The sequence below is a fragment of the Macrobrachium rosenbergii genome, chromosome 15 (assembly GCF_040412425.1).
Source record: "Macrobrachium rosenbergii isolate ZJJX-2024 chromosome 15, ASM4041242v1, whole genome shotgun sequence".
NCBI classification, from domain to species: domain Eukaryota; kingdom Metazoa; phylum Arthropoda; class Malacostraca; order Decapoda; family Palaemonidae; genus Macrobrachium; species Macrobrachium rosenbergii.
The window spans coordinates 27,292,331-27,305,176 of record NC_089755.1 but is presented as its reverse complement, the minus strand read 5'-3'; the positions used below and the strand labels follow the sequence as shown (position 1 = coordinate 27,305,176).

The following is a 12,846-nucleotide window of genomic DNA, read 5'->3' as shown; positions in this document are numbered from 1 at the left end:
CCACACGCAAACATTCCGTCTCAAAACCTTTTCAACCTTTTTTCTTCATTTACATTCAGCATCCACGTTTCACGTCTTTGAAGGACAGTTTACTTAACAATCCCTTTTATACAGTTCTACCTGTGCTTCCAAAGATTTTAGTTCTTTTCCCCAATATTTCACTCACACACCCTGCTACCTCCTCTTTTGTGAATTGGCTCTTCTATTATCTTGCCATTATCTCTTCTAATTGCTCTCAGGTGGCTCTATAGATCGATCTCTTTCATCATCCATATTAAACCTTATCTGCTCCATTTTTCCGAGTGCCATTTGATGCAATCACTAAAACTCTTTAATTAATCTATGCAGTGTCTCTTCGTTATTCCTCATTACCCCTGTATTGTCTGCAAAGATCAAATATTTCATATTGCATTCATGACTCATTTTCTGATCCTCCAGTTTTTACACCTACATTTAATGTACTTTATCCCACTTTTTGCAACGACACATCCAGAAAGATATCTGACCGCCATGAAGATAATAACAGTTTGTCTGAGACCCACTTCATACACTAAACCAGTCGCTATCCCCTCTTTATAGTCGTCATAAAAAGTTATAATCGATCACATTATCTAATCTATACCAGACATTCTCAGAACCCTCCATTTTGCCCCTCTATCAGTTCTATCGTAAGGCTTTCCTAGGTCATGTATACTAGATAATCTTTTTTTCCATTATTTTCAAATTTTCTTATAACTATTTTATAATTAACTCCTAGACCAACACTGCCTTCCTTGTCTAAGCTTGCTGTTCTCTTCCTAGTGATTATCCTGTTTTCTGTCTTACTTTCTCAGTGAAAATGCTGACATTTATGTTTGGCCCGATAACTCTTGCACTTGTCTTAGTCACCTTTTACCTGTGTATACAATGGAACAATTATTCCTCACGCCCATTCCTTTGGAACCTTTCCCTCATCCAGATATACTATACACACCCTGATCAAACTTTCAATTATACTTTCACCAGCGTGGTTATCTCACTTATAATCCCATCTCTTATTCCATCGAACTATGATTGCATTCACTTCCGACAACATTTCTCTAGCTTGCATTTGCTATTGGCATATTTTATTCATTAATATTTTTCTCTTAATGTACTCCCAAATATTATTGTTCACCTTTCCCCTTATGATTACTTTCCATCCTTTCTCTCACATTCTTTGGAACTAACCATCCATCCTCCTGTATATCTATACATCATCCTTTCTTCTGTCATGCAGTTTCTACTCACTCTATTTATACTTTCACTAAACCTTCCATTTTCCTCATTCCACTTATTCCCTCTGCCAACCTCCTGTACCCGAAAATATTCGCTGCTGCTCTTACAACCCAAACCTGACATTTTCCCAGTCATTTACTTTGCACATTCTAGTGTTTAACCCTAGCACTTATTTCATCCATGTTCTCTTTATGCTCTCTTCTCGCTTTCTTTTCATCAGTCTCACGTTTTTATCACATTTATAGCCACATTTCCATCCCTTCCTCTCGAATATCAACTTCTAGCTATTTTAACTATAGCTTCACCTAATGATGATCGAATATAGCTGCAGACATTCCTCTTTTCACTATTGCATTCATCAGCATACTCCTCAATACTTATGTCTTTCCCGAATATACTTATGAATGTCCTTTCAACAGCATGTATTTGCGAAAATCAAGCCCCTTCCAAGCATCTCCAAATGCATCCTATTTTGCTCCGGGAACTCCAACCCGCACATTTGCAGTAAGCCTCAGTAGCTAAATTCTGAGGCAAACTTTCCATGGTACGAATTATCTTACTTATTATGTTATATGGTTAGTATTATTCAAAGTGAACAAGCATTCATATGGAAATTTCCTAAAGACCATTGACTTGCAAAGCGAGTTTCCACAGAACAGAAACTCATATGTTAAAGAGGAGAAATCAGAAGACAAAATATGCTTAATAATTAATGAACTAATATATACATGTACATATACTGTATATATAATATATATATATAGCATATAATATATAAATATATATATATATATATATATATATATATATATATATATATATATATATATATATATATTGTATATATTATATAACATATATAATTATATTGTATATATTATATATGGAGATTTATTTAGATATCGATATATAGATACATCTTATATATAGAGAGAAACATATGTAGATATAGAGATATATATAGATAAGTAGATATATAGATACAGATAAGCTCAGAAAGGCACTAAACGAGTAGCACGCACAGTTCATGGTGTACAGGCACTAGAGTCATTAATAAAAAGTCCAATATTGAAACAGGAAGTACAACTGGTCATCCTACAATGGTCTGTTTCTTAATTATTACCGTTGCTGAGAAAAATGAAGCCTCATTTAAGTCAAAATATTTCTAAAATACAAAGATCCAGGGAAACCGCTGGCACCCAGATATGAGGAAAGTATTAAAAAAAAAAAAGAGAGAGAACAAACGATCCTAAAACGTGTGACATTTAGAAGTCCTTTCTTGACATACAGTACAAGTCATCCAAAAAAAAATCTTTCACTCTGCATTTAAACCCTTTCTGTCTAGTGTTATGGGAAGAATAATTGTTAGATGAATAACACGAAGTATTGTCAAATATCTAAAATCTCTCAACTAAAATTTTCTCTTTCAAGTCAGTCGTTGACAGTCTGGATGGTCTGCCAGTGGCTAATCAATAAAGGCTATAAAGACTGTTCTAGTGACGTTCAGTCTATTGCCTCTCTCGCATTTTCTAGAACAGACATCACCTTACTGACCAACACTATAAACAATAAAGGTCTCAGAACACTACCTTGAGGAAAACCAGGCCCGGTATGATAGCTAAAAGAAGGGAGAACGAAAATGCGATAACTAGTTGTCGGCCGTTTAAAGGGTAATATTATATATGTAGGTAGAAGACCCTCTTTCAAGAAAGTGGAGTTCATTGTCAGTACAAAATCAGCTGCATTTAATTTGTACAATTTTTATCCAGTTTTTCTTATGTTTGTTTTTCTCCGGTTTGCATTCCGCCAGTAACTCACATACTTGTCATTCTTTCATGACTGGAGAGGTGAACATTCTTTGGTGGTAATTCTTTAAATACAAAAAAATTGCATTGTCTACTACTTGCAAAATAACATCGAAGGTTACTATGAAGTCTTGGCAGGTGTTGAAACAAGAAGTGAATCGCCGGTAGAGTTTTGTGCCGTGAGGCGTTGCTTGTGTAAGTCTTTTTCATGCTTGGTAGCGCCTGGACGGAACGCTGTCTAAAAGCACAAGATAGATAGAATATACAATTTAGGCCGAAGGCCGAGCACTAGGACTTATGAGGCCACTCAGCGCTGAAAGGAAAATTGAGTGTAAGGGCTTTAAAAGGTGTAACAGGAGGAAAACTTCGCAATTGCCCGACGAAACAACTGTTAGAAGAGGGTGAAAGTAAGGCGGAAGAAAGAATATGAATGGCGGTACAGTAAAAGGAATGAAAGGGGTTGCAGCTAGGAGCCGAAGGAATGATGCAAAGAGCCTTAAGTAATGCCTACAGTGCACCGCGTGAGGTGCACTAGCGGCACTATCCTCATACGGGGTAAAAGCTCGACGAATTAAAATCTACGGACGATCCACTCTTTATTTCAGTGTAGGTTCAAGACTTCCTGGTAGACACCGATGTTAATTTGCAACTGGGAACACACTGTTTTTCCTATGAAAAAAATCTCCACTAACAAATGTTTACCTTTCCATTTATGAAAAAATTACAAATATAGAGAGTTACGGCGGAACACAGTAAAAGAGAAAAGCAGTCAAAAGAATAATTGCAAAAACGAAACAAATTAAATGCAGCTGTCACATTTAACTCCAGTAATAATAATACGTAGCTCTAACACTGGCGTCACAAAGTTTGCAATATAAATCCCATGTATAAAATCTTCTGAATTAATGTTTAGAACCTAAAAAATAGTCTGAAAAGTTCGTTAATTCCATTATATATTTTTATCGTAAGTGTCTTCATTTCAGTCTAGTGGACACCTGGATGTAATTCAGTGATAAAAGATCAGGTTCTGTGATGAGGTGGAATATATTCCAGTCATTTATTCGAGCAGCGCAGATTACAAATCCCCATCGGGAATACTACGAGACCCTTAATAACGGAATATTTTCTATTCAAGGTCACGTTTTGCCTAATCACTGTGCTCGCGTGCCATCCATCTGACGTATCTGTCTCTTGTGCAACGTCCAGCTGTTCACAGGAACAGAATGTAGAATATACAATTTAGGCCGAAAGCCAAGCGCTGGGACCGATGCGGTCATTCAGCGCTGAAAGGAAAATTAAGAGTAAAAGGTTACAAAGGTGTAACAGGAGGAAAACTTCGTAGCTGCACTGTGAAACAGTCGTTAGAAGAGGGTGGAAAGTAAGATGGAAGAGATAGAATGTTAATGGAGGTACAGTAATAAGGAATGAAAGGGGTTGCAGCTAGGGACCGAAGGGACGCTGCGAAGAAACTTTAAGTAATGCCTACAGTACACTGCGCGTGAGGTGCGTTGATGACACTGCCCCCCTACGAAGGTTCACAAGGAACAGGTTCCTTTATGTGATAGTCTATTAACAGAGTTTTCTGACACGTACTTTTCGCTATGTTGTTTACTACCTTCACCGCTTTGTTAACAACTGAATGTTCCTGATTCCGTTGTAGGACATTATATTAGACTTGGAAACTTTTTCATCTCCGTAAAGCAGAATTTACTAGCCGCTTATTACTGTGCATATACTGATATCCACTCTCTAGGTACTTTACTCACCTATTTTTGACATTTATCTCTTTTAGGAAGTAATTAACCATAATGTTTTTAGACATTCTTAATCCATTCTTCAAGAATTCACTAACCACATGGAATTTAAATGTATTAATTTATTTCCTAGTGTTTTCTAACAGACTTGGACTTTATTAATTTCGTATTTTTATGAATTTATTATCACATCGATTTTAGAATTCAAAAACCTTCCCTTTTCTTATGAATGAATAACACTGATTTTGGATTCACCAAGCTTCCAGTCCAGGAATTCACAACCACGTGGGATTTTAGCGTTATATCTTAATACTCTGTCTGTTTCGAGAATGTTCTAACTACTTGCGTGTTAGATTAATTACTTGCTCTTTCCAGATATTTACGAATCATCTGATTTATTGAGCAACAGAATATTTACTAACTTACGCATGTCCTGTTTTTTCTTGTCTCACAGGCTCTGCGGGAGGTGATCCCCCACGTGAAGAGGGAGAGAAAGCTGTCCAAGATCGAGACGCTGACGCTGGCCAAGAACTACATCATGGCTCTGACGAACGTCGTGTGCGAGATGAGAGGCGAGGACAAACCCTACCAGCTCTTCCCGAGTCCCTCCTCAACGACACAGCCTACGTCTCCAAACCCCTGCTACTCCAGTCCGAACACCCCCACCAGCACCAGCACCACCAATACTGCTACCAGCCAAGTCATTCTCAACAACAACATCACCAGCCCCAACAACAACAACAACAACAACAACAACAACAATATGATCTCCAAAGACACGGAAATCTTTTAGGGCGTTCATCGGGTTCACTTCCATTGTTCGACCGCCGGACAGTATTATGGTGTTTGCTTGGCTGCAAGGAAAATAAAAAAGGAAAAAAAAAGGGAGGCGGGGAAATGTATTGCAGTTTTTGAAGTTTGGAAATGAGGTATTTTACTGGAAAGTTTCCGAAAGTGGATAAATGTACCTGGAACTCATTACCTGTGTTGCATTCCAAGCCTTGATTCCAGAAGGATTTTATGGAGGAAATACGAAGTCTTATTTCCAATCTTCATCTCAGTTCTTACTCTAGAAAACCCATTTACTCTCTCTCTCTCTCTCTCTCTCTCTCTCTCTCTCTCTCTCTCTCTCTCTCTCTCTCTCTCTCACCTACACCAGACATGTTGCCGTGGGCGGAACATGCAAGTATTGCTAATAAAAGATAACGTATTTACATTCCATAATCTTTCCAGTATTTGTAATTTTCTGACCCTTTCAAGCAGCTCTGTTCATTTTATAGATACACAAAACTGAAACACCACTTGTATTAATTCCTGGCTAAGGCCAAAACTACTGAAGTGAGAAACCCCCTAAAAATGGAACAGGAAATTTAGTCCATGTTATAATCATTGTCCGTTACCCAAGCTTTTTCCAATTAAGGATTATCATCATCCCCGCCATTATCATCATTATCATTGTCAGTATCATCGTCATCATCATTACCGGAGTCATTAGGAATTTACGCTTTCCTAAGCATGGCGTTCATTATTCCCGATTAGTGGCAGGATGTTAATGGGTTTTTGATGACGTACGAGAGCTTACTTGAGGAGCAGCCACTAAGGGCCCCACCGCTACCTTGAGGTCTTGAGAAATTATGCTGGGTGATCCTTCTTCCTCTTTGGATATTCACTCTAGGGTACTCTTTCTCCATGTCGGGCCGTAGCCTCTGGTTTCAGGCATCTTAACTCGCTGCAACATTTTCTTAGGCAATTTTAAAGTTGACTGTGACGCCCGTCTTATATTCACTAGAATTGCTGTGAATTATGTTTGGAAGTTCTAAAAATTCACTGACACATCACTGTACAATCTATCTCATTCCAAAACGAATTCTCGAATCTGTTCTTCCAAAGATAAAGTCTGTGTTGTAGACTTTTTTTAATTTTCATAAATACTGTCATTATTAAAATTTTCCCGTTTTGATTATTTTTTACTTATGATTTGGGAAATCAGACGTTTCTTTACCTGGACCAAAAAAACAAATAATTAGTTACTAGTTTAAACTGTTGGCACTGACAGGTAGCGAAATGACAAGACATTTTAAGTAAAAAGTTGTCCTCAATTTTTCAATTTTCCTGAATATATTTCAATCAATGCTGATAAAAATTATTGAAGGTTTGAAGTTTAAACAGTTCCATAGGTTTCTCTCTCTCTCTCTCTCTCTCTCTCTCTCTCTCTCTCTCTCTCTCTCTCTCTCTCTCTCTCTCTCTCTCTCTCTCGTGTAGACGACTTGAGGATGCATTTCAGCCGCTTGACAGACATGCCACGCGACGATATATGTATTCGATTCTATCACGCCTACGCCACGTCTGGGGATGTGTCTTGCGTTTTCTTAACTTTTGTAAAGGGAAAAGTATTTAAGATAATTTTTCATCCCACCAGTTTTACTATCCGGAATAGGATGCAGGAACCCAAGCTTTTACTCGGTTTTCTACACTTTTATTCAGTTTTCTGTCATTATAATACGACGAGTCACTTTTGGGGGGTATCTGTCTTTATTCTTGGCGGCCCCTAAAATACTAGTTAAGTAATTTTTTGATATCACATATTACATTTTTATATAAAATATATTATATATATATATATATATACATATACATATATATATATATATTGCATGTCTTCCTCATTCTGTTTTAGTGACCTAACGTTTCGAAAAAGATTGGCAATGAGTTGCATAGGTTCTAAATATGTCATTCACGAAACCACCATTTTTTTCCTCTTAAGATTCAGTAGAGATAAAATCCTTTCCTTTGATAATCAAAATTCCTATATACCCATCTTCCGCAAAATTGTATTTATTCAACTTTTATCACAGAAACCTAGAAAATTATCAGTTTGCAATCTGGAGTCGACATTTGTTCCGGCCATCAGTGTCTGTTGACATTCCAGTCGCTCTTTCGCTGTGAAATTCTAATTGCTAACAGAAGGTGACACAAACGAGGCCGAGCCATCATCAGCGAATGGAAGGTGTCGGTTGTATCGTCATCTAGGCCTTCCTTCGGCATTAATTACATGTTGAGGATTCCACTGAGCATTCGCTATGGATTAAGACTTCCATTTATGAAGCGCTGACTGCTTTGTTCTCATCACCGTCAGTTATGACTTTCTATTATCACTACTTGTCAGTTTTTCAAATCACCAACCTCAGGTAGATTTAACAATCTGTCCCCAATGGATGGCTCTCATTACTATCTCCACGTGAGCCTATTATTGCAATCTAACAGCTTTCTTTCATATCATGATCGTTAGCTTTGAATTTATCGAAATTAAACAGTGTATTACTCATCACCAATAATAAACATTCACGTGTATACCACCATTTGGTAACTCATTAATATCTACAGTTATTTTTCAGTTTATATAAAAATGAGCCCTTTTCATTATGTCACCATCAGTTGCGGTCACACCGATATTCCCCTCCGAAAGATTTCATTACTGTCACCATCGGCAGCTTTCACTGTTAATAAACTCACGGCTTTCACGCTCTTAAATTTATAAAAGCAGAACAGCTTTATATCATATGCAGCTATTTCCATCTGTTACTTTTCCATGTTGTTTACCATAAGACAGCTTTCATTATTTCATTATCACAAGCATCAAATACCTTCATTATCTTCGCCATTACGGAGCAGCTAAAAGCATTGTAGTTGTTTTGTACTGCAGTTCTTGCAATCACAACCGAGTAGCTCTCACTGATATCCTTAATCCTTAATTATTATCATTCCTTAATTATCATTATCATCACCACCACGTTATACCTTACAGTATCATCATCATTGACGAAAGACTATCATCACCATTAGGTAACTCATTATCATCATTACCGCTAGGTAACTGGATTAGACATTATTTACACTTCATCATTAGGAGACCTTATCATCGCCTCTAGAGAACTCTTCATCGTCATCATCGGAAGGGGACTCATTATCACCATTAAGTAATAGCATCATCATCATCCTTTGGTATCATCATAATGATCAAGTAACAACCATAGCTATACTTCAGCTCACCTCATTATCATTATTAAGTAACTCATCACCTTCCTTACTATTAGGCGGCGTCACTGCCCTTGGAAATTTTAACGCCAAGTAACTTAGAGCCAGTCTCTCAGTGACATAAATTTCATCACCTTCAGATAGCTCATTTCATCATAAGATTGATCTAGTACATGTGGTAACTGCTAACTCACCATTTCATCATCATCGGAAGCGCGTCACCTTTGTTATTGCATCATCATATTCACTATGAGGTAACTTTCATCGTCAGCGTCATCATAAATAACACCACCACTGTTAAAAAGCTCTTCAGTGAGCACAGGTAAGTAATTCACCATCATCATAATCTTATCAATCGTATAATTACGATCGGCATTTTCTCAGTCACCATTAGCACCATCAGACAGTGATTATCACCGCCAAATACACCATCGTCGCCATTATCCAGCCTTCCTTGGCATCATTAAGTTAATCATCATCATAATTATTACCGTCTTTACCTAGGTCACTTTATCGCCATTAGGTGACCACTGTCATTTTTTACTAACATGCAACATCATAATCATCATCACCATTGTCAGCATCATAAGCTTTCATCATTATTGCGATCAGTAGCTCCTTTAACGAAGCGACTATTCTTTGATTAAGCTTCTTAAGCATCTTGACTATAACAGTTTTATCCGAGCCTTATACAAACACCATACAGCCTCTGAAAGACATTCCTATTCAGGTGGACGAAGGCATTACTTCAGTACAAGCTGAAGTCACTCCAATATTGTCGTTGGAACTTTAACCCTTCGAAACTTTACAGAGACCATGAAACATTTGTCTTCGCCATCAAAAATGTGTAGCTTCCGGAGTTGTTCTATAAAGCGCCATCTAGTTAACGTCATTTTGGCCTGATCAACATGGACCGGCTCGCCTTTCAAATAATAATATCCCAGCTCCCTCATCAGTATCTTTAAATAGAAACCTTATTCTTAATTTGAATAATAATGCAGTTCCGTGGTCGAGATTATTATCTATGTATTAGAGCCAAATTCTTCTTGTTTTTATTACAATGTCCCTTCTCACTTGTTCTTTTAGCTCATGTCATGGTCATTTTCCCCTCATCTTGATTTGGCGGAGTAATATTCTTGTCACTTTCACGGGATTACACGTCGCCGTTCCCCCTGTCCGGTTTAAATACTTTTCATTATTCTAATTCTGACTCAATTATGTTTCCATCATTGATTTCTGCCGTTCCCGCGGTTGTTAAATTAATTACGACCTTATGGTACTGCGATGCATCTGTCATTTTCATTTGTCATACTTCCTTTCAATCTATGAATAGACTCTAGTTGGTTTTGCAATGACAAAGGCTCTTTTTCTAAAGCAACCTATACTATGATTTTATATTCTTCACCTACTAAGCTAAAAACCGATTCTATCATTATGCTGACCTAACGTTTGATGATTAAACATATTTAACCCATTCTATAATTATTCATTGGTCCGTGTGGTTAAGATTTATTGTTTCTTCCGTTACTTTAAGTCTTGTTTTTATTAGTCACTTATGCTTCGAGTTGTATAGCAGAGAATGACACCACCTGCCATGGGTGAAAATTCGATCTGTAACCAGTCCCTTCGATCTTGTCACGTTTGTTCCATCGGCAGTGCAATCAACAGTAAAAAGAATGACCCGTAATAGTCGTTATTTTGAGTATTTTCCAGCAAACCTATGGAAGTCTAACCATATTTGAGATGATTCAGTTTGCCTGCCGCTTGTTTGCTTCTTTGTATTTGCGCTTCGACGCATGTTTGTTTTGCTTTTATTGTGTATTTGCTCTGTGCATTTTCACTTGTTTTTCCGGAAAGAATTTCAAATGCTGAAAAAACAAACGCCGGGTGAAAAAAAAAGGAAAAATAAACTGGGAGTGAAAAGAAAAAATTGAAAATCCGCGAGATATCTGACGTACAGTCGGAATTCGTATAAAATGGAAAATAAATTATATCGATATTTTGCTGTCGTCGGCATTTCTGTTGATTGTAGGAAGCATGCACAGCACAAAACAGTATTGAGCCGTGCCTGGCACGAACGCCATCTCTCTCTCTCTCTCTCTCTCTCTCTCTCTCTCTCTCTCTCTCTCTCTCTCTCTCTCTCTTTTCCCAAGATTATCCCAGCATAAAACTCAAAGGTATTAACAAAGAACGCCTCCATCCCTCCTTCCCAAAACCGCTCGTCAGAAAAAAAATAGAAATAAAAAACCTTGGCAGACGTTTCCATCATTACGAAATCATCGCATCACTTACTTTTGTGTCCATGATGCCGACATCATATCATACCCACCATTCATATTGTAATTACTAATTGTAAGGAAAAAACTCAACAAAGAGGTAAAAATAAAGATGTTAGTCATCACATAAATGTTTAGAGGTAGATAATGATATATTTTTCTTGAATAGGTCATAGATATACTGTCCGATATATATTTTGACATTTGTGAATTAATTATAGAGAAAGCTTAAGTTGGGATCCTTTCTCTTTTCAAGGTTTGTTATTTGAAGGATTTCCATTTTCCTGGATGGAAAAAAAAGTGTTTCTGAGTTTTACCATTTGTAGCTTAACGAAATAGGGAAGAATGAGCAATTTTTTTCCCAGAATGAAGGAGCTTATTTTAAAGATTAAGAACGATAATTTCTCTGCTTATTTTACGAATGATAACAGGTAACATGTCTGCTTATTTTACGAATGAAGAATGATCATTTTTCACCTTATTTTCTATGGCTAAACAAGAGTAACTTTTAAGCTTATTCTATGGCTAATTAAAAGTAACGTTTAGGCTTATAGTAAAAAAATGAAAAATAGCTATAGTCTATTTTAAGAATGATGAAGCAAATCTTAACAGCTACAGAACCAATTTCTCATCCATTTACTACAACTGCCGATATTATTTCCCCTTACTCGAACGTCCCTCACCCCCATCCCCTCCTTGCCAATCGTCCTCGTCTGTTACAACATTCCTTCTGTAACTGACGAAAATGACAGACATGAAACTGCAAAAAATACACAGATCTTAGCCTTGCCTTGCAAAGGAAAATGGTAAATACAGTGACTGTAATCCTCTGTACCCCCGTAAGCCGAGTCGTTTGATTTAAATCGTTCTGCTTATCTCCACTGTTCCCTTGTCCTCTCCATGCTTATGACTGACCTATTATTTATTTATACATGTATAGATATATATATACATATACATATATATATATACATACACGTATAAACAACCCTTCACAGGAATAACAACGTGATATAAAATATAAAGATTATTTGGTCACTTACCTCGTGGCCGAAAGCCCTGTTTATTTATGTATGTTTGTATGCATGTATGTATGTGTATATATACATATACACTCACTATATACTTATATGTACACACATTTTATATGTGTGTATTATATATATTACATAAATACATACATATGTATATTTACATACATATATATACATATATATTTATATTTGTGCATGTAATAGCCCTGCCGTTAATGCTTCCATAAAGTGCGCTTTTAAAAGAAAACCACTTCGTTATACAGAACACAGACGGTGCCAACTACAGAAAGGCCTTTTGTGCAAACGTTTAATTTGACCACAACAAAATAAAACAAAACTCACATGAACTTGGATTCCAGCTTTCCTTTCCTACAAGTGACTTCGAGGCAGCTACATTTTATACTCATTAATTATAAGAAATTCTGTCTTATTTTTATATTATGTTTCCTCTTCATTGGTTCAGAGATATGTATACATACATTATAATGATATATATATATATATATTATATATATATATATATATATATATATATATATATATGTATATATATATATATATATATATATATATATATATATATATATATATATATATATATATATATATATATATATATATAATATAAACTAATATATATAACTTCACTGTATATATATACCTACTACCCGTTTTGTGTATCTTG

General features: G+C 36.4%; 1 protein-coding gene across 1 annotated transcript in view; it reads left to right on the top strand.

The window, feature by feature from the left end:
* LOC136846480 (class A basic helix-loop-helix protein 15-like) overlaps positions 1 to 5,748 on the top strand; it is a 46,095-nt gene extending 40,347 nt beyond the window's left edge. Inside the window, exon 3 of the mRNA XM_067117291.1 lies at positions 5,271 to 5,748. Coding sequence (XP_066973392.1) covers positions 5,271 to 5,609 — 339 coding nt within the window. The 3' untranslated portion in view covers positions 5,610 to 5,748. The remainder of the gene's footprint in view (positions 1 to 5,270) is intronic.
* The last annotated feature ends 7,098 nt before the right edge of the window (positions 5,749 to 12,846 follow it).